General features: G+C 48.2%; 1 protein-coding gene across 2 annotated transcripts in view; it reads right to left on the reverse strand.

Moving 5' to 3' along the window:
• Window positions 1-3348: 3348 nt before the first annotated feature.
• The window catches only part of PTPN1 (protein tyrosine phosphatase non-receptor type 1), a 79883-nt gene continuing 58555 nt past the window's right edge, over window positions 3349-24676 (reverse strand). The window contains exons 3-10 of one of the 2 annotated variants that reach the window (XM_004370246.2): window positions 23877-23977; window positions 20745-20843; window positions 12852-12989; window positions 8374-8583; window positions 7777-7938; window positions 7175-7398; window positions 4700-4895; window positions 3349-3523 (exon numbers count right to left, since the gene is read on the reverse strand). In XM_004370246.2, coding sequence (XP_004370303.1) covers window positions 3500-3523; window positions 4700-4895; window positions 7175-7398; window positions 7777-7938; window positions 8374-8583; window positions 12852-12989; window positions 20745-20843; window positions 23877-23977 — 1154 coding nt within the window. In that variant the 3' untranslated portion in view covers window positions 3349-3499. The remainder of the gene's footprint in view (window positions 3524-4699; window positions 4896-7174; window positions 7399-7776; window positions 7939-8373; window positions 8584-12851; window positions 12990-20744; window positions 20844-23876; window positions 23978-24676) is intronic. The other variant, XM_023742994.1, reaches the window with a different exon arrangement.

Below are 24676 nucleotides of genomic sequence, written 5' to 3' on the forward strand. Positions count from 1 at the left end.
CCTCACTGTCCAACAGTACAAGCGAAGGGAGGAGACACGTGGACCAAACAGCCTTGCATGTCACTGTCAGGAACGAACCAAAATGAGTCCAACTTTTGAAACAAGTCAATTTAGGGCCTATTACATAAATTGCTTCAGGAGCCATAAGTTGCTTGAAGAAAGATTTCACTGAAGAGCATGTTGCTTTAAAGAAAGAAAACAGTTTCCTATTTAAGTCTATTAAAAAAATCCCCATGTGTTCTGAGATGTTTCTGTGTTAATAATGTAGAGAAAACCTTGGGTTTAGATGTTGCTGTCAACAATGGCATTTGGAGAGCTTTGTAACTTAAATGTTTTCACTTAAACTTCCTGTACATATTTTGTGCTTTTTTGATTTAGTATTTATTTGCCTTGTTTCTATGTCTGGTTTCCTGAAATTTCGATTAAAAAATGATTTTAAGTGGTGTTTCATTTTATCTGAAAAAAGACAGCAGAGGTTGTTTTCCCAATCGGCCGCTGGGAGCAAGGACACCGCTGTCCCCGAGAGTGCTTGCGCGGCCTCCCACAGGAGCGAGTCTGAGGGGCGGCCTCGGGAACTCTCCTGCTGGCACTTGGCCCTGCTTCCTCTGAGGCTTCCCGGCATGCCCGCTCCTATAGGAGCACCACCTGGCAAGGCTGTGGCCTGGCCCTTCTCCCCATCTAATTTCTGCTCCAAAGTTACACATGTGGTTATTTTTCACACTGGCATTCCACCTTGTGAAAGCTTAGATGTCGTTTTTTTAATATCCAAGACAAAGATTTAAGGGTGACAGTGGGTGTCCTCTGTACGTGCTGTGGTCACATGACCAGAGCCTGTGTTTACCAGCTGCAGCATAAACAGTTGACTCAGCAGCCAGCTTTGAAACAGCCAGAACCTGGAGGATAGAAGGGAAACTGAACTATTTCTGCACCATTTTTGCAAGCCTGAAATTGTTCCAAAACAAAAAGTTAAAAACAACTTGAGGGGCATTTCCATTATTTAATTTTGTACACAAAAGCAAGACTATACTAATTTTTTGTATAGTCTCATTATTTTTAACTCAATTCTGCTTCGATCCACTGAAAACAGCAGGTCCTGTGGGCATACATACTAAGATGTGGTAACCATTGCGTTTTACAGGCAGTTGGCTAAGGAACACGTCCCTGAGTTAGAACGGTCCTTCAAACCACTTCTAAAGGTTTGTTAAGTTATTCAAGGGCCCTATATATACATCCGAGGGTGTTTTTGTTTTAGGGGGGATTTTTGAAGGAAGAGGGTTGAGGTCTGAACTGTTCAAGAAGCGCACCAGCCATGGAAAGCTACCCCAGCCCAATGGAAGGCATAATTCCAGGAAGCCGTCGTAATTCTTAGATGTGGAAAATATAACCCCACTTGTCAACATCTGTTTCACATCAGGAGAAATGGAAAGAACAGGAGTTGCCCATCCTGGTTTAGGTCCATTAAGCAAAGAAATGGGAAGCACCCCAAATCCATGTTCTTTAGAAAACAATTTTTATTGTTCCAACTAAAATGCAAACCCATCATTGATATGGTAAGTTGGAAAACTGTACAGATGGACAGTTCTGTGAGGTCACAGAAGACCCTGAGACACACCCCCCACCCGCCCCGTCATGCATCCATGTGTACACATACCTGAAAAGGTATTATACCAAAACACCTTGTTTTTTTGTTTTTATTTTTTTAAAAATGGTTTATTCTATGGCCATTGTAAAAAATAATGACCCGATGAGTAAATATTGGCTTAAGGCATAGAGCAGAGCAGCTCGCTAACTCTCTAACATACGTGTAACGAGATGGAGAGTCATCGGTTTTCCAAGGATAGGAGGTTAAACCAGTACATCCGTTCGAAATGCTACTCTATATACACACCCAAACTACTACATACATATACAGGACTTAAAAAAACAAACAAGCCCAACTCAGAACTGCATACAGCCTGGCACCTAATAAGCCTTCTCCACGCCTCCCAGGGCTCTGCGGGGTGGCACCGCAAAGGTTCCCACCACACAATTTGTCTGCATTGGCTTCTAACACGTGAAAGGCAAAATGTGAAAATGCTGGCAAAAGAGCAGCTCGTGAGCTACAGCTGCCTTTTTTTCTTTTTTTTTGTTAAAAAAGCCACTTAACGTGGAGGTCTTAAGTCCCCTCTGAGGAAGAGTCGCGAGCACCATCAGTCCCCATGGGGCTCAAGGGCAGGACAGACATGCATCTCTCAGCAAGGCCCGGGACAGAGAGGGTAGCGGGCCAATGCTAAGGAACCGTCATCCAGGTGTGGCTCCCACCAGTTGCCTTGGTTCCAAGTCACAGTCTGCTCCAGACGAAAGTGACCTTGGAAGAGTGCAGGCTGATCCCAAAAGTGTGTGTGTGTGGAGTGGGGGGCAACCCTGCTTGCCTCAATGCCCAGAGCAGGAGGTGTGAATATGGCTTCCCATACCCTTGGAATGTCTGAGTTACAGTGGGACCCAGCTGGACCAGGATAGGCCGGGCCTCACCAGGAAGTCACCAGAGTGTCATGCCAGGAATTAGGCAAATATCTGTTACTGGAAAACATCCCTCTATTGCTGAATGACAGCTATGTCAGCAACAGCTTTAGGAACCACAGCCACATAACGATCAGATCATGCAAAGGGAGACTGGACTTGTACACGGGGCACATTAGTAAGCAGAAATCTACGCTTCTCAGTTCAAGCACGTGACATCTGATCAGGACAAGGAGCCCTTACATGCATGCTAATAGAAAGAGGGAAAGCGGTGGCTGAGAACCAGGTTCTGGCAGATACCGGGGAGGAGGAGAAACGGGCCAGAGTAATCTCACACCACATATCTTAAATACTCAAGTGTTCAGTATCTATTACACCATTGTTCTACAGATGTCCGCCAAACCACTTCTTACGCTAGCCACAAGAGCACTAAATAACGACTGCTTCCAACCGTCCTCCTTCCCAGCACTGGTCTGATGCAGCAGGCTCGCGGCAAAGTCTCACATGCCCAGTACTACCTGAGGATTTATTATTGTACTTTTTGAGAAAGCCCTTGATGCAAGGCTGTCATCAAAAATTTTTAATACGTTATTGGTTTAAGAAAATGCTAGTGCACTATGGACACTCTTGAGGGAAAAAGAAAAATAAATATGGAGTGGAGGCTAACTACAAAGAGGCTCACAAAGGTCTCAGGGAGGCAGTGGCTTGCCGCCTGCTGGGACGCACCATGAGGGAGCACGGGGGTGGGGGAGCCCCGGGACTGGTGGCCGGCCACCTCTACGCAGTGCCACCAGCCTGGCACTCGAAGGAAGGAAGGTGGGAAGGTGGGAGAAAAAGTGAAAGGATCAGGGGTAGACAACGAGCCCAGGCGAGGGGAGGTTAAGTGCAGAACAAGCGTCTGTGGGTCCCGGCGGGCCCTCACCTACCACAGCGCGCCTGCTAGCCGGGCGCAGGCGCTACGAGCGAGGCGGACAGTGGGTGGAGGTGGAGGTGGGTCAGGTTATGTGCTGCTGTTGAACAGGAACTGGAATGAAACCAAACATTTTCAGATGAGCCCAGAAGCCACACCTGCAGAGCTGCCCGACTCATGCACTCCCCAGCCACACCACCCAGCCACTGGGGAAGGGGTTTTCATTTTTACAACCCCCTCCCCTAGAAGCACCCCTAAGGAAAGGGTCGTCTGCATCTCTAAACCAGCTGACGCACTCAAACATGGTCGCCTGGAAAGAAGTCAAACAGTCAAAGTGGTAACAAAAGTCTTGTGAGGGGATTCCAACAACCAGAGTGGAGACTGTCTCCTTCCCTGCCTTTAACAGCAACACACTTTCTGATGTGGGGGTTTCCACTGAAATGGCATTCTACTCCCAAGGACTGGAACGTGGGCCTGTGGACGCTGACAGCTGGAAGGAAATGCGATGGACGCCTTGGTGGGAATGACCCGTCATGGGGATGGGGTGGTATGGGCAGGTACGAGAGGATGGCTGAACAAGGAGGCGTCGGTGGAGAAAGGCCACGGGGAGAACCATCTGGGACACCCTGAGCAAAAGCAGAAACCGGTTCTGTCTTCTAGAGACAGCCATTTGTTGCTGTTCTTCTGAAAATGGGGAAGCCCGCAGGCACTGTCCTGAGTGCCGTCTGCCCGCGACAGTGGAGGAGACAGCATTACACTGTTCTTAACCCTCTTCTCCAGAGGACCTTTACATTCGCAAACGTTTAGGATTTTTCCCTGGGAAATCAAACATAAACTGTGATCTGGTCACACCACCTAAGGGTACAAGAAAGTTTCCTAAGTGCCTCCTCTTTTTGTCCCCCAGAAATAACAAAAAGCTGCTTTTTATAAAGGTTAAAAACAACAATGTGTTGTAATTCTATTTTTTTTTTTTTCAAAAACGAACAAAAAAAAAAAAAAGAGAGAGAGAGAGAGACGTATTTGGCATTTTCTCTACTTACTCCTGAATAGGTAAGGCCCTGAGATTAGACACATATATTCTTGGGACCACAGGGCTCATCACAGCCCGAGTGCATTAATCCTCAATTCTCTCCTTCAGCCCTTCCACAGTTCCAGACTTAAAAACCTTTGATCTGTTTCCTCTGAGACCTGGCTCAGATCCTTCCACAGAACTGAATCCCGCACACCGCTCTACCGCCAGTGCTTTCTGCGCACGCTGTCTGGCCGGCACGTCCGTCAGTGAAAACATACCCTGTAGCAGAGGTACGCTCCGGCCGTGAGGACTGTGGCCACGCACATGTTGACCAGAAAGGGCTTCCAGTGAGTCAGCGCCTGCTCCTCCTCCTCTTCGGGCGGCGAGGGCTCCCCCTTGGCGGGGACGGCGACTGGGACACCACGCTGACTCTCCCCCACGATCCGTCTTCTAACTTCAGTGTCTTGACTTGAGCTGTGGAATCAGAGGGGCAGAAGGGGTTATCCGCTTCAGGCCAAGTGGACGAATGCCCCGAGTGGCAGAGACTATTCTGGGAGTAATCCCAGGACAAAACGAGCCACACCCATGGACAGAACATGGTGATACGGACACAGGCCAGAAAGGTAGCTGTCTTTGCTCAAAGGGAGGCCAGGGGGGACACCAGCCTGGAGGTCCACTTGTCACACACCACAGGCAGTGCCCACAGCCAGGGGAGAGTTCTGGAGGCCAGGAGACTCCCAGGCCAGTGCCCTGGGCCTGGGTCCACTCTGTCATGAGGCCCCATGGCCCTAGCACCAATCCGATCCTGCCAGGAGGACTGTTTCCCAGGCATCCTATGAGCCATTAGCTGGCTGCCTTCCCTAGTGAATGGCCCAAGCAACTCAGCAGTAATGGCTACACTGGTCCCCTCCAGGGGCTCCTTGGGAGCAGTCAGCAGAGGCTCCCGGCCCCAGAAGGAGTCAGGCTCCCTCACGGCACAGAGACCACGCTCTTTGTCTCCCCTGCCCTCCTCCTCCAGGACCTCCTCTCTCCACCCCCGCCTCCGTCAAGGAGGCCACCTGGATGTCCTGCCTCAGACGTGCATCGAAACGGCCTTTCTACCTCCAGAGCATTTTGCTAGGCCTGGCAGGACCCCAGAGGCACGGCCTCCCCAGGAGACAGGGAGGAAGCTGCACAGGGCATTCCCTGCGGAAGGCTGGGGTCCACGTGCTCGGGTGCACCCAGGAGGGCCCACCAGCACTTAGGTTCTTGGTACAACGTCACGTTTTCCTGGACTTCTCTGGCTTTTAGCTTCCCAATCCACACTTCCTGACTCACTGCCTTCCCAGGGTATGAAAGGCACCGCTCTGCTCCCCAATCTCAATGAACAGAGACAGGACACACAGAGGCGGTAAGCCACCTGCCAGCTCTCGGCTCATTCTCGGCCCACCATGAGCCCTCGGGTGGACTGCAGCGTCTGGCCCACAAGCCAGCACTGACAGTGCCGTGAGAGCCCCTGGACAACGGGCATGGCCTCCCTGTGGGACGGTTGCCAGGCCTCAGCCCACCATACGGCCTCTGCACTGGGGCCCACTGGGTAGGTATGTCTCAAGCCAGGGATCACACTGTGTGTCCAAGTGACCTGCTAGTCCTTGTCAAACAGACCAGCTGCATGCAGGACACTGGAGGCTGAGGCTCATGGGTTAGGGCTGACATGGCCACATGTGTGTCGTCAGCAAGATGCCCGGGTGAGATTCTGGGGACCCGCTGGGGCACACTCAGCTGTGTACCTCGCTTTCTCACGTACTCCAGCTCTGAGGCCGTGCCATGCTGCAGGCCTAGAGCTCGCTCTTTGACAGCTGCAGACGATCCCAATATGGGGGTGAAGCGTGACTGATTTAACACCTGGAGAGGAAATCGGCTCATTTCTAATTCTGATCAATGCTACCACAAGGAACACCTCTATCTATACGTATCTTTTCACACTTGTCTGGAAACTGCTGTCGGGTAACTTTCTAGACGTCTGTAAAACTGCTGGGTCAAAGTGTGCACGCATCTCACAGTGCCCTCCAAAAGGAGGTCCCAAGGGCACCGCCATCAACAGCCTCAGGCTTGGGCTAATTCCTACCCATCCTTCAAGCTTTTACTCCGTACCACCTCCTTCAGGTAGCCTTTCCTTGACTACCCCAGGAGAGCTGAGTACCTCTTCTCTGAGGCTGACCCCCTCAGTGTGCACCCCTACCGCATCACTGCCTGCTGGTTCCCACCACATTCTTGTTTGGGTTTGCTTCCTCCCCAACATGAGCTCTTGGAGACCAGGGCTGTGTTCTAGTTATCTCAGGATTCCACGTCCCTCATAGGTGGTCAATCAATGTCTGTCAAACTGTAAGGGAGCAAGAGGGCAATCAACTTGAAAGAGTACCCAGAAAGGTTAAGCTCCTCAAAGAACAAGATGCAAGCCTGGCCCTCATGTTGCAGGACGGGTCTGACCCCGGAGGCAGGCACTGTCACTCAGTGGGAAGACCCTATTCAACCATGCAGCACCGGATTCCAACGAGAACCACAAGGGGGCGCTAGAACCCTACTGACGCTGCTCCTCGCCTCGGTCCAGGAGCGAAGGAGCAGTTACGGTCCAGGAGCCCCGTGTCCCAATGGTGTAGAAGTGTGGCTTGCCAAGGAGAGGCTGCTTCCACAGGGTTTCAAAGCAGCATGTGTTTCTGGAACGAAAGGTCACTTCCCCTTGCTCCCAAGAAGCCAGGACCCTCTCACATTACCTTTCCATGCTGTGAGAGGCATTTAACGGCGTTCTAGTTTCTGCCTCGATGGGGACTTCTCCTTGACCCTCCTCTGTCTCATCCTTCACCCACTGGTGGTTTCGGAAGAATTCCTTGCATTTTCCATTGTGTGGCTCCAGGATTCGCTTGGGCGGCCGGGGAGGTGGGGGGACATGCTCGGGTGGAGGCTCCAGGTCCTCGTGGGAGAGCTCCTTCCATTGCTCCTTGAAAGGGCAGCAAGAGGAAGTTCTGTTAGTGCCATGTTTGGGCTGATCTGGCAGGAAAGCCAGGGCCCTGAAGTTAGCAGAAGGAGGTGATGCAGCTAGGGGCTCACACTGCTCCCCGGGTCTCCAGCCACTACTTCAAAGGGGAAATCTTTGGAAAATAAACGCTACTTATCAATGCTCTCTACCTGAGCACTTCCAAGGCAGAAATTGGAATCCGGTGAAAATGTCAACAACTCTCTAGCTATTTTAAACACGAAGGGCAGCTATTTCCTCTGACACATGATAGTTGTGGCATTCTGACAACTGGCTGCTTCCTTCTTCAGAGAAAAACATCTGAAATCATCACACTTGGATTAAAGCAAAGACGATGCCCACCTGAACCGAAGAGTCTCCCATGATGAACTTGGCACCTTCAATCACAGCTAGGTAGGAGAAGCGGAGCTGGTCCGCTGTCTGGATCAGCCCCATTCGGAATGTCCTCATTTCTAGCAGAACTTTCTTAATGTCAACAGAGGAAGGGTCTTTCCTTTTGTCCATCTGAAAGCCAGAAAGCAGACACAATTCAGCCAGCTCCAGCTCCCCAGTGCAGCGTCACCTATGTGTTTCTGGGGAGTTCTCCAGTTTCTGTAGGAAAAATCACAAGCGGGCAGGCAGAAGAATTCTAGAAAATGTGAAAAATGGAGTAAAACGGTGACCATTTGAGCACAGGTGGTTCAAAGGGCTAGGCGGAGACAGAATGTGACTCTTTGGAGCTACCGGATTCCACATTAAAATTAAGAGCATCCTTCTGAACAAAGCTGTTTAGGATAAAGCTACTTTCACAGAGGGGAAGCTGTGAAAAACTGAAGATCAAAGCTAGTGTGACAGAGGCAACATCCTTAGAGATGCGACAACAGAGACAGCCGTGCTCAGGCCCCAAGGAGACACACCAACGTGCCTTATCTTCCCAAGTGTCCTCAAGGGCCTTCTTACCAGCAAGAGGCAGGTGTCAGCCAGGCAGAAGGTCCCCGACCGGCCGATGCCCGCACTGCAGTGCACCACAATGGGGCCATGTTCCAGGCTGAGTGACCCTGACTCACGGACTTTGAAAAGAAAGTTCAGGAATGAGGCTGGTGATTCGGGGACTCCAAAGTCTGGCCACGTGGTATAGTGGAAATGTAAAATCTCTCGAGTTTCTTGAGACTGAAAGAGAAAAACATCCATGAGGATTCTAAAAAAACGCCTGGACAGAAATCACTAATTCCAAGTAAGCACAGTGTGACTTTGCATCCACCTAACTCTACGGCAGCTTCGAGTCTCAGAAGAAATACTACAGGTGGCAACATTTCTACCAGGGGCCATTCCCCGAGTCAACCAATCCTCATCAAGCACGAGGTGCCAGACCCCGTGCATGTTGCTGGGACCTGCAGGCTGCTCCCTGCTCAGACTGTGTCTTCCTGTAGGCTGGAGCCGTCTCGCCCACCTCTCTTCTGATGCCCTATCACGCCTCCTCTCTTCAGGGTTACAACTGATTCGCTAGCGCAGGGATGCTGCAGCACGCACCACCACCTTCTCAGAAGGCACTGCCATGTTTCATGGAGGATGAGAAAGTACCTGCCCGTGTGGCACTAGCTCTGTGTAACTTGGGGCTTTTCAAGGCTATTTGGAAGTCTCAGAGAATTGTCACTGTAGAGAAAATAGAATTCAACTTGGTCTCCAGGAGTGGTGTTTGCAATGTGTGGCTCACAATCCAGCCGAGCAGTCGGTCAATGGGGTCAAGGCTGCTGACGAGATCAGCAAGAACTGGCCCCTGACCTGAGCACTCACTGCGTTCTAGCACGGCATATTAGCTCACTGGAGGCATGCACTACCATCAGGCCCATTTTCCAGATAAGGAGACCGAGGCTCAGAGGCCACACCTCCATTAAGTGGTGAAGCAAGAGCTTGCACCTAGTTTGCCTGGCTCCAGAGCCCAGGTTCAGAGCCTGCTTCAGGGACTTCTGAAAGGCGGAGCCGGGCCCACGGTGCTTCTCCTCTGGCCCAGCGTGCTCCGGGAGAGCAGAAAGCGGCCTCTGGTGCCGTCGCCAGTCCCGTAGGACTCTGAGCCCCCGGGAGCCCGCTCCCAGAGTGGACATCTGGGCTCCACTTGCAGTGATTACTAGGAGAAGAGCGCTCAAGTAAATCTCCAGTAAATGGGGCCAGTCACTTGGTGGTAAGGCTCCGAAGGACCCCAGGACTGCCAGTCTCGCTAAAGTGGGCACGGGAATACGGGGCTCCCTGCTGCACGGCACCTAGGGCGCATCACTGCTCAGGCCACCTGGAGAGCAGCTGAGGGTGAAAAATGCTTTGGGTCAGAGGCCTGCTTACGAACAATGCTTCCTACATCTGCAAATGTTCACAAGGCGCCTGCCATGTGCCAGCCACCGCGCCAGGCACAATGGGGTCAAAGACCCCGCCCTGGCCCCACCAGAGCTCCGGATAGAGTTACAACCACCTGCCCAGGCCCTACTATAATGAAAACATGTGACAGAACCTCAACACCTACGACCAGCTATTGGGCTTCTGTTTCAGAAGCTCTGTTTGCAACGAACACACACACTTACCCGCACCAGCTATGAAACACGCAGGCATCTTTCCACACAGCTGGAGAAAGCTGCATGTGACACGTGGATAATTTACAGAACACTAAGCAATTCCATTCTTTTCTCCCTAGAAAATGATTTAATGGCTTCAAGGAGAGGGCAGAGAGTGAGTGCAGTGCGGGCACAGGCCCCTGCTCTGTCCCAGCTCGGGCTCCTTTGACAAGCAGGACACATTTTCTCACACCTTCACCAGACCCTTCGTGTCGGGCTTGCAGATGCTAAAAAGCATTAAAAAAAAGCCAACTACATAATCCTCCAGGCACATTCTAACACGTTGCCAACATTATTCCTGAAAATCCTCCATAAACCCTTCCACACATCATACTCCTAGAGCTTCTCTGGGCGGCGGCAGCAAGTCGATGACTCCAGGGTTATCGCAGCAAGCGAGCAAGCGAACAGAAAGCACTAGATGAACTGCAGTGCTGCATTCCCTGAACGCCATGCTATTTTAACCTTTTCTCTGCTTCTCAGTAACCTGTGCTAAGTTCTAGATCTTACTTCAATTATTACTTCCAGAATAGAAGCCATGAGGATAAGACAATCAGTTAAAAACAAGACTAAGATGGGAAGGTACCTCAGCAGCAAACGCGTCCCCTTTCATCCCAGCCCAGGAAGCCCCCTCCACGGAATCCCACCACTGCCCCACCCTTGCTCCTCACTGGACAAGCCCACTCTACCTCAACCCCACCGTCCCAAGCATGCACTGGCAGCCTGGTACTGGTCTAGCACTTCACAAGCATTAACCCTCCAGAACCCTCACAAAAGCCCAACCCAACATGAGGAAACTGACACTGAGAGGCGAAGCCCCTTGCCCAGAGCCTCCTGGTTTGATGTGGCAGAACCAGGACTTGACCCCAGAGTTTGGTTTCAGAGGGCTACGACTGAGCCCTTGTTGAATGGCAGGTGCCCCGTTCCCAGCCTTGGCCGGGATCCCCCAGAGCTCTGGCTCCAGGAGAATCACTCAAGACCCCCTCGGCAGGGCCTTCTGTGGTGCTTCTCATTCTTCGCCCAGTGCCCGGCCTTGTTCAAAGGCCATCTTCTTTCGGGGAGGGTGGAGGGTGGGGAAGATTTTCATTACTGTCTTTATTAATTTTGTATCTCTAAAAATTGCCGATCACTATAAAAAGGAAGCTCTAGCCCACATTCCTGCACATGCTTGAAGGGCTACAAAACAGCTGAGTTTTGTGATACAAAGGATGATTCTTAAAGTGATTGTTCGAATTGATTTGTCCCCAAGTTGTCACCAAGAAAACAGTCATAAGGAAATCATATAGTCTTTCGAAAACCAAAAGTAAAGAACGTGATAATATATCAGTTTGGAGCCTCAGCAGCCAGAGTGTTCTCTTTAAAAAATAATTTATTTTGTTATTGTTACTGTTGAGAATATACACAAAAACACACACTAATTCAAGTTTCTACACGTACAATTCATTGATATTGATTACATTCTTCAAGCCGTGCAACCATTCTCACCCTCCTTTTCTGAGTTGTTCCTTCCCAGTTAACACAAACTCACTGCCCCTGGAGCTTCCTATCTAATCTTTCAGGTTGGTGTTGTCAATTTGATCCCATACAGATAGATCTTAAAAAAGCATAATGCTCAAGGCAGACATTCTTAGCTAGTTAAGCTAAACTGCTGTTTGGTTTTAAGAAGACTTCAGAGGATATTTCTGGTTTAAGGTTGAAATATTATCTCAGGGCAACAGTTTCAGGGGTTCATCCAGCCTCTGATGAAAGTCTGGAGTCCATGAGAATTTGAAATTCTGTTCTGCATTTTCTCTCTTTTGATCAGGATCAAAGACCATCTTTTTTTTTCAATTGTTGTAGTTTAAGTGAAAGTTTACATTTCAAGTTAGTCTCTCATACAAAAATTTATACATACATTGTTATGTGACTCTAATTGCTCTCCCTATACTGTGACAGCACACTCCTCCTTTCCACCCCTGATTCCCTATGTCCATTCAGCCAGCTCTTGACCCTCTCTGCCTTCTCATCTCACCTCCGGACAGAAGCTGCCCAATTAGTCTCATGTATCTACTTGAGCTAAGAAGCATACTCCTCCCGAGAATCATTTTATGTCCCACAGTCCAGTCCAATCTTTGTCTGAAGAGTTGGCCTCAGAAACTGTTTTAGTTCTGGGTTGACAGAAGAGTCCAGGGGCGATGCTTTCCGGGGTTCCTCCAGTCTCAGTCAGACCATTAAGTCTGGTCTTTTTACTAGAATTTGAGATCTGCACCCTACCTTTCTCCTGCTCCATCAGGGACTCTCTGTTGTGTTCCCTGTCAGGGCAGTCATTGGTGGTAGCTGGGCACCATCTAGTTCTTCTGGTCAAGGACCATCTTTTAATCACAGACCGTCATCAAGCAGCTGGTATCAGAAATTCTTCCCACACAAATAAACCCAAAGGCCTCACCTAGAAACCTACACTGGCTGTGACAGTGGGGATGGCCCAGAGGGGCTCCCCCCTTGCTCAGACTGAAGAGGCCCAGGGCTATGGCAGCAGGAGCATGTCCGCTGGCCTCTCACCTGCAGGCCACCCCGTGGTCCTTCTACAAACGCAAAGGCAGGAATAAATCACTTTTAGGTAAAATACTCGCTTCTCCTTAGAATCAGTACTAACTAGTGTTAAAGCTTAGAGAGAGAGACATCTAAGATGCCACCCCGGGTGCTCCTGGTCTGACCTCAGCTCGTCACAGTGCCAAAACCCACACCTTGCTCAGGTCAGGGTACACAAAATCTGGACTACTTTGTGTTAGGTAATGTCACACAAGGGAAAAAGACATTTTGACCAGACACCGCATGGTGTACTAAAGCACATGCCATACTTACTGCAAGGTTTTCCAATTCTAGTTGTCGTACTGTGTAGTATGACTTAATATCTTCAGAGATCAAGGTTAACTTCAAGTTTGTGTCTTCAAAGATCATTTCTTTTTCTTCCTTTTGTGGCCAGTACTGTGCACATTTCAACTGGGGGAAGAGATAACACTGAATTACTGTGAGCAGCTGACTGTCCTCCTAAGACAAGGAGGCCCTGAGTACATTCCACACGCTCTATGGTGACCCAAACGCCTGGGGTCTTCCAAACGTGGAAGTCACTGTCACTGTATCCGCCAGCCTCCCGGGCAGTTGGGGAGGGGGCTGTGAAGATCTAGACAGGGCTGTGTGTGGAGTTGTGCAGCCAGCGCTGACTTCCAATACCAGCAGCCCCCTGGTTACCCACTGCAACAGGGAGTTTCAAGGAGGTGGAATGGGTTCCGTCTGGCCCCTTTTCTGTCATCTACAAGGTGAAGCCAGAGAGCAGAGTCTAGTCTCGCACTACTTTACGCAGCCATTTCAAAGATGACCAGGGATCGGATTGGTGCTGCTGGCGTATAGTGTCGACATCTTTCTCTGTGAAAAGCAGCAGGCTAATCGGCAATAAGGCTGCAAGAGGCGGCGTGGGAAAACTCTGCAGAGATTGAGGGCTGTGGCCAAATGCAAGTTACTGTTCAGAGAAGGCTCGGCGCCCACTGCCCCCACCACCCCAACCTTTCACTCGGCTTTGGTTCAGGTGAGAAAAAGACTTTTGATGTTTTAGTTTAATAATTTTAGTTACTTGCTATTCTTGATTTAAATGTAGCTCACTAAACTGAGACTTCCTGACAAAAACGGCAGACAGACAGAGGCCCAGCTGCAAGGGCTACGTGCCTGGACTACGGAAACTGTGAAGAAGTTACACCTTTCATCACATGAGATCTCAGCGTATGTACATGGCCCTTTTGTAAACGGTATGAAGTGAAGACCTCTGCAATTCAATGTTCCCTGACCCACTCAATACCTACTCTGGGGCCAAGGATGCAAGGATGACACTGTCTGAAATGGTGGGGGGGAAGGAGCCCTTTCGGACCAGCCCATCTGTCAGGAGAGCTTGTTCATGCCCCCGTGACAAGGTGGACAGTGGGAAGTGCCAAGGGGAATTGCCATGGGGATTCAGAAGAGGTCAATGTCCCAGGCTGGCTGAGACTGTGGGAAAGAGAGATGAGAGAAGGCTCTCTGGTAGAAGCACATCTGACACTGTGTGCTGACGGTGACCAGGGTCTCCTGGTGACGGGGCGTGCTGAGGGTGACCGGGGTCTCCTGGTGACGGGGCGTGCTGAGGGTGACCGGGGTCTCTTGGTGACGGGGCGTGCTGAGGGTGACCGGGGTCTCCTGGTGACGGGGCGTGCTGAGAGTGACCGGGGTCTCCTGGTGACGGGGCATGCTGAGGGTGACCGGGGTCTCCTGGTCACGGGGCGTGCTGAGAGTGACCAGGGTCTCCTGGGCAGTGACTGCAGAGGAGCCAGTCCCAGAGGAGCAGTGAGACATGGGGCCAACGGCAGCCCAGATCCCAGCAGGCTCTGGCACCAGGCCCAGGGACCTGTGCCATATCTGGGGACAATGAGGAGCAAGGAGGCTCTTGAGGAAGGTGAAGACAGAACCAGAACTGCCCATCACGTCTGCTCTACACTTAAGCTGCATGTTCTCCAAAACAGAAAAGCAAAAGCGAGAGAAACAAAACAAGAAACACCAGATTGTGACGCCGGCACAGCATCAAACTTCATGGTCTCGGAACAGAAGGCCAGCAGGGCTTTCTACAGAGGCTGGACATGGGCCTTTTTGCAAGTCTTGACCAGTTTCCCATGTCACCTCCTGACATCAGTGAAGGGGTGCCAAAGATGAGCCCCTCGAATGGAGCCAACTTGTTCGCATACAAGCGCTCCTGCCACTAAGGACACAGAAGCACTGATTTTACAGCAAGACGGAGTGGTCCCAAGACCTCTTACTTAGCCAAAGAGGGTGGGCAGCTGACAGGAAGACTTTAGAAGGCTTTAGAAGGATGCATTTATTCCTACATTTCAAGTACGTGATTAGACCTGTGTAATGGCTCAAGAGTGGTGTTGCATTCATCATCAAAAACAACACTTCAACATCCACCCTGAAGTACAGTGCTGTCAGTGATAGGCTAATATTCATTCATCTACAAGGAAGAGTAGTTAATATGACTATTACTCAAATTTATGCACCAACCATTAAGCCCAAAGATGAAGAAATTGAAGATTTTTACCAACTTCTGCAATCTGAAATTGATCAAACATGCAATCAAGATGCATTGATAATTACTGGTGACTGGGATGCAACAGTTGGAAATGAAGAAGGATCGGTAGTTGGAAAATATGGCCTTGGTGAAAGAAATGATGAGGGAGATTGCATGACAGAATTCTGCAAGATCAGCAACTTATTCACTGCAAATACCTTTTTTCAACAACATAAATGGTAGCTATACACATGGGGATTTCGCCAGATGGAATATAGAGGAATCAAATCGACTACATCTGTAGAAAGAGACAATGCAGAAGCTCAATTACTCATATTCAAGTTCAAGCTGAAGCTGAAGCAAATTAAAACAAGTCCATGAGAGCCAAAGTATGACCTTGAGTATATCCTACCTGAATTTACAGACCATCTCAAGAATAGATCTGACACACTGAACACTAACAACTGGAGACCAGACAAGATGTGGGATGACATCAAAGACATCATACGTGAAGAAAGGTCATTAAAAAGAAAGGAAAGAAAAGACCAAAATGGATATCAGAAGAGACTCTGAAACTTGCTTTTGAATGTAGAGCAGCTAAAGCAAATGGAAGAAATGATGAAGTAAAAGAGCCGAACAGAAGATTTCAAAGACAAAGTATTACAATGAAATGCGCAAAGATCTGGAGTTAGAAAACCAAAAGGGAAGCACACACTAGGCATTTCTCAAGCTGAAATAACTGAAGAAAAAATATAAGCCTCAAGTTGCAATACTGAAGGTTTCTATGGGCAAAATATCAAACCACCCAGGAAGCATCAAAAGAAGATGGAAGGAATACAGAGTCACTGTACCAAAATGAATTGGTCAACATTTAACCATTTCAAGAGGTAGTATATGATCAAGAACTGATCATAGTGATGGAAGAAGTCAAAGCTGTCCTGAAGGCACTGGGGAAAAACGAGACTCCAAGAACTGACAGAAACCTAGACAATGAATAAGGAAGATCAAAGAAGAATTGATGCCTCTGAATTATGGTGTTGGTGAAGAATACTGAATATACCATGGACTGCCGGAAGAACAAATGAATCTGTCTTGGAAGAAGTACAGCCAGAATGGTCTTTAGAAGCAAGGATAGTGAGACTTTGTCTCACGTTCTTTGGACATGTTATCAGGAGGGACCAGTCCCTGGAGAAGGACATCATGCTTGGTAAGGTAGATGGTCAGTGAAAAAGAAGACCCTCAAGGAGATGGATTGACACAGTGGCTGCAACAGTGGGTTCAAGCATAACAATGATTGTGAGGATGGCGCAGGAACAGGCAGGGTTTCTTTCTGTTACAAATAGGGTTGCTATGAGTTGGAACTGATTCGACAGTACCTAACGACAACAACAACAAATGCCTCCAGAAGAAGCCTTGGTGGTGCAGTGGTTAAGTGCTTGGCTGCTAACCAAAAGGTCGGCGGTTTGAACCCACCAGCTGCTCCTGGGAGAAAGATGTGGCAATCTGCTTCCATAAAGATTACAGCCTTGGAAACCCTATGGAGCAGTTCTACACTGTCCTACAGGGTCTCTATGAGTCGAAATCAACTTGATGGCTATGCGGTTAATGCCTCAAGACCCCAGCAGCAAAGAGACTAACTGGGTAGGTAAAAAACCACCCGTGCTGGAGTGGGCACCCAAAGCAGGGAGCAAAGAGACAATGAAACAAAGAAGCCGAAAGGGAGACTGGCCAGGAGCTACTGGGGAAGCAGGCACTGCTCCATGTCTCAGGAGCAGGGAAGATGAGTCTTTTAAATCTCACCTCTATTAACAAACACTCACTTTCAAAACCAAATGTAAAGCCTGTCACATCTCTGCATCTGGGTCAAGTCAAGGACTCTGGGACTGTAGGCCTGACAGATTCTGGCACACAGCTAAGTTCCAGTCAACCAACATTTGTTTACAACAATGATTATGCATCTACAGTAACATACCATGCTCTCCTCTCTGTCATTTTCCGTAGAAATTTTTGCTTTAAACACACAAAACAAAACAAGCAGGAGATCACTATTTCCTGTTATCCTATCAGATAGAGACACACCACCTTGAAAAGCAGACTGTGTTAGAAAGCGGTCTCCCACCAGGATTCAATCGGAGGCACAGCTTGGGTCGGCATCGACCAGCAGCACTGGAGTGCCAACGTGTTGGTGTCTCTCTCAGTTGCCATGAACACCGAAAAGGTGGGTGTTAAGGTCTTTGGGGCCTTCCAAAACTAACAGCTGACAATCTTAAGGAAGTCTATAAAGTCACCTGCAGTGATCCTGTGATGGAGGATGTAGCTTCCCAAAGAATTACCAACACAGAAAACTAGGCAGAATACAAGAGAAAGGAATGAAGCATAAGGCGCCGATGATACAAAATGCAGTGTCTCGTGCACCAAAGCCCCTGAAATCGAAGACAGCATCTTCAGTAGGGATTTAAGGAGAGATTCAGGTGATGTTTCCGGAATGGCAAATTAAACTCTCCTTGCTTATTTCCCCTGCCAAACAACACACAAGGAGCTCTGGTTGCTCAGTGGTTAAGAGCTCAGCTGTTAATCAAAAGGTAGGCAGTTTGAATCTGCCTGTTGCTTCCTGGAAACCCTATGGGGCAGTTCTACTCTGTCCTATAGGGTCACTATGAGTCAGAATCAACTTGATGGCAATGGGTCTACGGATAAACAACACACATATGTACTGTACATTGACATGTCTAAGGTCAAATTCTAAATCAAAGCTATGAGAACTTCAGGCAGCGTGGACAACCCCAGTCCAACAGCAAACAGTCATCTTCGCATAACTCCAGGAAGCCTGAGGTTCCAAAAGGCTAAATAGGCAGGTTTGCCCAAATAAGAGGGGCACATGCTACACTATTTGGTTAAGGAAGGAAACCAGAAAATAATGACATATTAAGTGAAAACTCTACAAACTGGTGTTCACCATGGGCTGTGTGAATACTTTATACTTAGATTAGCTGAGCAAATAAGACCCTGCAAACTTCTCATAATTCTTCCCAGCCAGCCCTTCTGAAATAGAATTGATAATGTTGGTCCCAAAGAAACTTCAAGAACCTCAAAAACCACTGCTTTTTCATGGCAATTCGCATGCCCGAATGACCCTGAGTGGAATGGCAGTTATAAAGGAAAGCAGGGACCATTGTCAAAGTAAACTATGACGCAACCACCCACGCCACCATGGTTTGGTGGTCAACACAGCAACCCAAGGAGAAAGGCTGCCACACTGTATCTACGGTCCAGAGTCAGCCTGGAGAAGGAGAAGACCCAGAGCAGGGCCTGTGGAGAATACTTCCTTGCAGCCCTGGGAGATGGCTCCTTGCTGTAATGTGACAACAGTCGCTAAGGCAAACCATGTGCTCACAGCAACAAACAAATATGCAAAAAGCCAATGCTACCATGCCTGATGATTTCTGAGTAAGTCTTATTTAAAAACTCTCAGCCCTTAATTACCATCTAGAGCACTGGTTCTCGACTAGAGGCTATTTTGCTGCCCACCCCACACCCCAAGGGGGCACTTGGCAATACCTGGAGACATTTGTGGTTGTCACAAATGGAGGAGGTTGCTACTGGCATCTAGTAGGTCGAGGCCACTCAACATCCCACAATGCACAAGACAGCTCCCTACAACAAAGAACTATCCGGCCCCAAATTTCAATTTCCCTGCTGGGAATGTGCATGGTGAGAACTGAATGTGTTCTTTTCTTTTTCTTTTTTTTTTTTAATTATACTTTAAATGAAGGTTTAAAGAACAAATAGTTCCTCATTAAACAGTCAGTACACATATTGTTTTATGACATTGGTTAACAACTCCACGACATGTCAACACTCTCCCTTCTCGACCTTGAGTTCCCTATTAAGAACATTTTGTTTCTTTATTCAAAACTCAGTGGTGAAAGGTGGGGGGTTGCTACACATTTTGTAACTTCACATTTTACTAATCAAGCCACTGAAGCAGACAGAAAATAATTAAAAACCACTTTTGCTGAAAAAAGTATTCTCTAAGACGAGGAATTATTTCATCAACTGAACACTCAGACAAGCTCCTTATCTGTTACTGCTGAACAAATATTTTCATTTAAAAAAAGCAGGCAGAGGCAAAAGACATGATTTTAAATATGTGCTATTGTAAGAGAAATATTTTATCTGAGTAACTAATACTATTTCTTTTCTTGTGTGGGGAGGGAAGAGGCTTTGTGGTTAAGGCTTCAGGTTTTCGCTGCTGATGCTTCCTTTGATGTGTTACTTCTTTGCACTTGTATTTTTTACCCTCTAGGGCATGACTGTGCTTTCTCTGGACGGGTGGCTTCTCTGGAATCCTGATGTTCTTCTGGCAAGCCACATCTGTGTCCAGAGGTGGCCAGGACAGCTGCGAGAGCGTGTCCCAGCTGAGCCCAGAGATCACAGTGCCAGGACCTGGCAAGGCCTGGGGACACCCAGTTCTCTGGCTGGGACAACTTGATCCTGGGCCACAGGCTCCTAGTGGTCTGCACAGTCCTCAGCTTGCCTTCTCCTAGGGCCTCCACCTCTGAGGCTGGAGAGGGGCCCAGATGTGCTGGCAATGTCTGGAGGGGAGGAGAGGGACAAGCAGCTGGGATAGCAGGGGTGTGGCTTCTGTTCACTACACAGAATGCTACACTTGTATCTGCATATGTATACGTCTTACACACGAGGAGAGACCTTTAACAGGCGATCAAGACCAAGAGTGAGACGTCTGGGAAGGGACAGAGCCAGTTACAGGAAGTGGGGTGAGGAGAGGCACTTAGATCCTTAGCTCACAGAACATGGCAAGGAACTAAAACTACACTTTGTTCTGGCTGGAGTTTGGAGATGGAGGTGGGGGAGTGGAGAGACACAGGCCCAAGTTCATTAGGGCCAGATCACGCAGGGTCTCAGAAGCCACGTTAAGTACTAACCTGTGGGGCAATGGGAGCTAGGCAGAGGTGTGGTGAGCCTTGGTTTAGAAAGATCATTCTGGAAGCAGGGTACAAAACAGACCAAAGGGAGCAAGCCAAGAGGCTGGGGGGATGCTACAGGGACAGAGGGTGGTAGCCGGAGCAAATGTGCGGCTCTAGCCCATAGGCTCTCTCAGGGGAGCTATAAGAGTTGCAAAGAACTTGGAAGAAAGGATGACCCAAATCCTGAAGTACATGCACAAGCAGACAGTGTCCACACTAAAGAGGTGTGGCCAAGCACGCACATGGCCCCCAGCGCTGCAGAGCCCTCTGCAGTCAACAGGGGGTGCACTCCTTCCAGCCGGGAGAGCAGAGAAGATGAAGAAGGTAAAAACTTGCTTTTCAAAGTAAGTCTGTTTACACAACTCCATAATGCAAGACAGCAGCCTAGGGATCACAGAGTAAAATGAGAACAGACACATCAAACTCTGGAGAGAGACGACCTTGGGGATGGGTCAAGAGCAACCTTTACTTTTTTTCTCCCTTTTTATTCACTTAATTATCTGACTTGTTTACGACAAACGTGCATTTATATACTGCTTCTTTAATTTTTTTATATAAAAAAATACACGTCAAAGATATATACTATGAATTCAAAGAAATAAAGAAATGTAGACAAGTGTTCACTTTACAGAGCGGTATACACAGACAGTGACACAGACAGTAAATGAACCCCACACTCACCGATCCCTTTTCCATCACTCTGTTGAGCATGACAACGCCCCTGCTCTTCTGCTCCCACACCATCTCCCAAAAGTGACCACACGTATTAGGCAAAGGGCCCTGCAAGCAGACAATTTACAAAACGTGTGACATTTTAAGCATAAACATACTGGACTGTGAGTTCACCTTTGGTGGTTCGCAGATGACAGCCCTCCAGTCCTCACCAGCTCACAGTGGTGGTCGAGGCTAGGGCAGGGACCTGCCTCTCCCTGCCTAGTGGTCAGTCACCGCAATTCTATTTTCTCCCACAAACGGAAAGGTCATTTCCATATTTCAGTTCAGGGCTGACCAACCAAGGACAGAAAACACTGAATCTGCTTTCTGGTTTGGACTGGCCAGCTGAGGGGCTCACCAGGATCCATCCCTAGGGTAGGCAGACTATGCGACATAGCCAGAGGGTGCAGGCAGGAAGCAGTGTGGGGAAATGACTAACAGTGACATTTCTGGTGATTTGAGTCCCAGCTCCAATCACGTGCCATCTGTGTGACCTTGGGCAAATCACTTCACCACTCCATGCCTCAGTTTCCCCATCTGTAACACTGGACTGATAATTGTACCTACTCATAAGGTTGTGAAAATTAATTGTAATTATATAAAGAACTTAGCACAGTACCTGGCACCCAATAAGCACCCAATAAAATGTTAGCTATCATTATGATCCCTGTTAATAATGGGGAAGTGACCACAGACAGCCTCCCTCCTTGGCCCAAGGAACGGAAAAGATACGGGACACACCTTAAGTGAGTCGGGGCCCTGGGGGAATGGTGTTACTGACGCACCGTGGAGTATTGGCCGAGCAGTAGCCCTGTCTCCCTTCAGCTCACCTGGCAATGGGCACAGATGTTTACTGGATCCAGGGTGTGAGTGCTGAGTCTGTCTCAGTGTTTAGTACTGCTAGAAGGGACATCACTTACCACCTCCACATCAGAGCTTGTCACCTCTCTGGCCAGCACCCCTTCTTCTAGAATGGTTTCCATTCTTACCTATGTTCACCCAAATGTTCCTTTCTTAAACTCTTTCCCCTTAAAGTCTTGCAACACTCTCCTTGACCAGCTAGCCTTTAGTGCCCTCTCACTTCCTTCTCTGAATGCATCTTGGACTTACTGCCTGAACCAGACAAGTCAGCACTCTCAAGTAGGTACTGCAGGTATGCAGACAATAGCAGATTACATGTGTAACACTTTCCTGCAACTAACATGACAACAGCTCTTTAAAGGCAGGAATCAAGTGGTCTCCTGGCTGGCTGCTTGGGCCTGTCATTCTCTGGGGGCTAAGCCACTCCTTTGTCCTTGTATAGGACCCATTGGCGGGCCTTGCACAGCTGTGACATTACTCTTTCTTGCCTAGCCTGTCCCCTTCCCTACCCTCAACATCTTCCCAGTTCCCGGTTTAGAATCAGCCTGAAGGATTAAAAATCACATAAAATCCGAAAGGATACATGCTAACCTCAGCTGACTTCAGGGGGAAGGTGAAGGAGGGCAGCTGTAACATTATTCTCTATGCTTTTACACTTCTGACTTTTAAAAAATGAGAATGTATACGTGTATCTTTTGTATAACAAACAGCATTTAAAAAACGGAAGTGTTTTCTTGTTCTTGTGACTTGGAAGATGTTTCAGTCATAGTGCCTAGGGTACTAACTTTGGGTCAGACGGCTTCAATCCCCTTTGTAAATCCCAGGTCAAAGGGAGACTATGTAAGCAGCTAGATACATCCGTCATACTGTTTTACAGAACGGACAGAACTTCAGATGTTCTAAGTAACTGCTAGGGCATGGGGGGAGGGGGGACAGAGATGGAGACGCTTCCAGGCTAATATCTGGCACTATATACCCATCTATCTTTGCTCTGGGCTTCCTGACCATACACCAAAGTTAAATGGCTGAAATCAGGAAGTACGAAATTTGACTTTTTTCAAAAGGAAGTTCCAAGAAGCCATGTTTGCCTCCACCTTTTCCTGCCAGCTTGCCCCCACCAGGGATCTCCTTCCTTATCACCCCACTCCCACCTCCCCCTGTCCCCACCCCCTCCAACCACTTCAGAGGTGCTGGGAGGACGAGGCACTGAGGGCCTGGTAAAGGCCTGCCCTGTATTCACACACCAAGAACTTACTCAACGGACCCCCAGGACTGAGCAGTTTGGCTAATGTTCCAGGCACTGACTGGGAGGCACCTGGACTGCTGCTGGTTGGTTATGGATGGGGAGGGACTGGGACAGGACAGAGGCAGTGAAGAAGGGCCACGGCAGATATACCCTGAGCTAGCTCCCCACCCCAAGTCAGCCTTCGTTCACAGCAGTTTCTGGCTTCCCCCAAATTTTAATATGCAAATATCAAATAGAACTGTATGTTTAAAATCACCTGATAACTCAAAGACATATATAAGATTAATAAACTAGTATAGTGAAAAGATAAAAATTATGATACAAAAAAAAGAGAAGCTTAGGCTGTTTAGATGAATTTGGAGATAACAGACTAGACTTGAGAAAATGAATTAAAAAGACACTCCTTTACCGTCTGCACAGATACCCATGGTCTTTGGGTCTCGTGCCGTTAGGTGTTTTACAAGAGGGCCAATTATTTAACTATTTTTATGATCTTTTTCCCATAAAGATGCCAAAGCCAATAAGAACTTTAAGTAATTTTTCTAAGATCATACTTGTTCATGTAATCCAATGACGCCTTTTCTGGGCCAAAGGACAAGGACGGTGCTGAGAAGGAGATGCAGACCTTTTGAATGGCAACCTGGACAAAGATGCCTTGTCTATGCCGACCCTCTCAGCTTTGCTGTCAGAAGCCCGTGGTGCTCTGAGGTGAGTACTTACGGCATCGACATGGGGAGAGGCAGCAGGGCTCTACAACCTCTGTCAACAGACCACAGGCAATTTTGGCATTTTCATGCTGTTTTTTATAAGCTCTGATTCCCAGCAATGTCATATTTCCCAGATTGGTGTTACAGCCAAACTGAATCTTTGAAGGAATATTTTTTGTTGCTTTTGGTTTGTTTAACACCCAGCATTCTAAAAGATGTGGCAGACAACTTAAGTTGAATGGAGTAAGGTAAAAACCATTTAAAAAATCAGAACAATCCATTTACCTGGGTAAGAATGTAACTCCTTTGAGCTTCTTCCATTTTTATCAAACTAGCATTGATATAGTCATTATCTTCTTGATGTAGTTTAATCCGACTATGGTCGACTGAAAGGCAAACCAGAACTCAGAGGTTAATCCTAGAGGATCAAAGGGTTCACAAGCAGGCAGTGCACCCCCTGGGGAGGGTGAAAAAGGTACGCCTGTCATCAGGGCATTCCCACTGGCTGAGGCCTTGCTGTATTAATTGAGATAGGCCATCAATATGGTGATGACTGGTATATTCAGAAGATCACACATTACTGACGAGATAAAAACAGAAGTCTTTTGAGTGTTTGAAATTTAACACTAAATAGTAACAGGAATAAGCTACATTAAAAACAAAAATTACCTCCTACTTGGGAAGTGAGTTCTTAGGTCGTATCTTCAGGTGATACCTGTCAGCTTCCCCAAAACCTGGGTGCGGGGGAAGGGATCAAGGGATCCAGTCTTTGATGCCTAATATATACTTTTATAGAATAAAACATATAGTAGTTTCAATCTTTAAAAGGGAATAAAATCCAAAAAACGTTTCATCCAGTCCCCATGGCACTAGATGGTATGCTGGGTTTATGATCACACCTCAGCCTAACCAGCAGCCAATATGGGAAAATGAAGTGACCTAAGTACATAGCGGGGAAAGTCAGACCTTAAATTCCTTTTACATGTTTTTTTAAAAGTTCAAACAGGATGACTTCTTGTTGTTGTGTGCTGCTGAGTTGATTCCGACTCATAGGGACCTTATCTGACAGGGTAGAACTGCCCTAT

This window comes from Trichechus manatus, unplaced genomic scaffold, assembly GCF_000243295.1.
Source record: "Trichechus manatus latirostris isolate Lorelei unplaced genomic scaffold, TriManLat1.0 scaffold00008, whole genome shotgun sequence".
Lineage (NCBI taxonomy): Eukaryota > Metazoa > Chordata > Mammalia > Sirenia > Trichechidae > Trichechus > Trichechus manatus.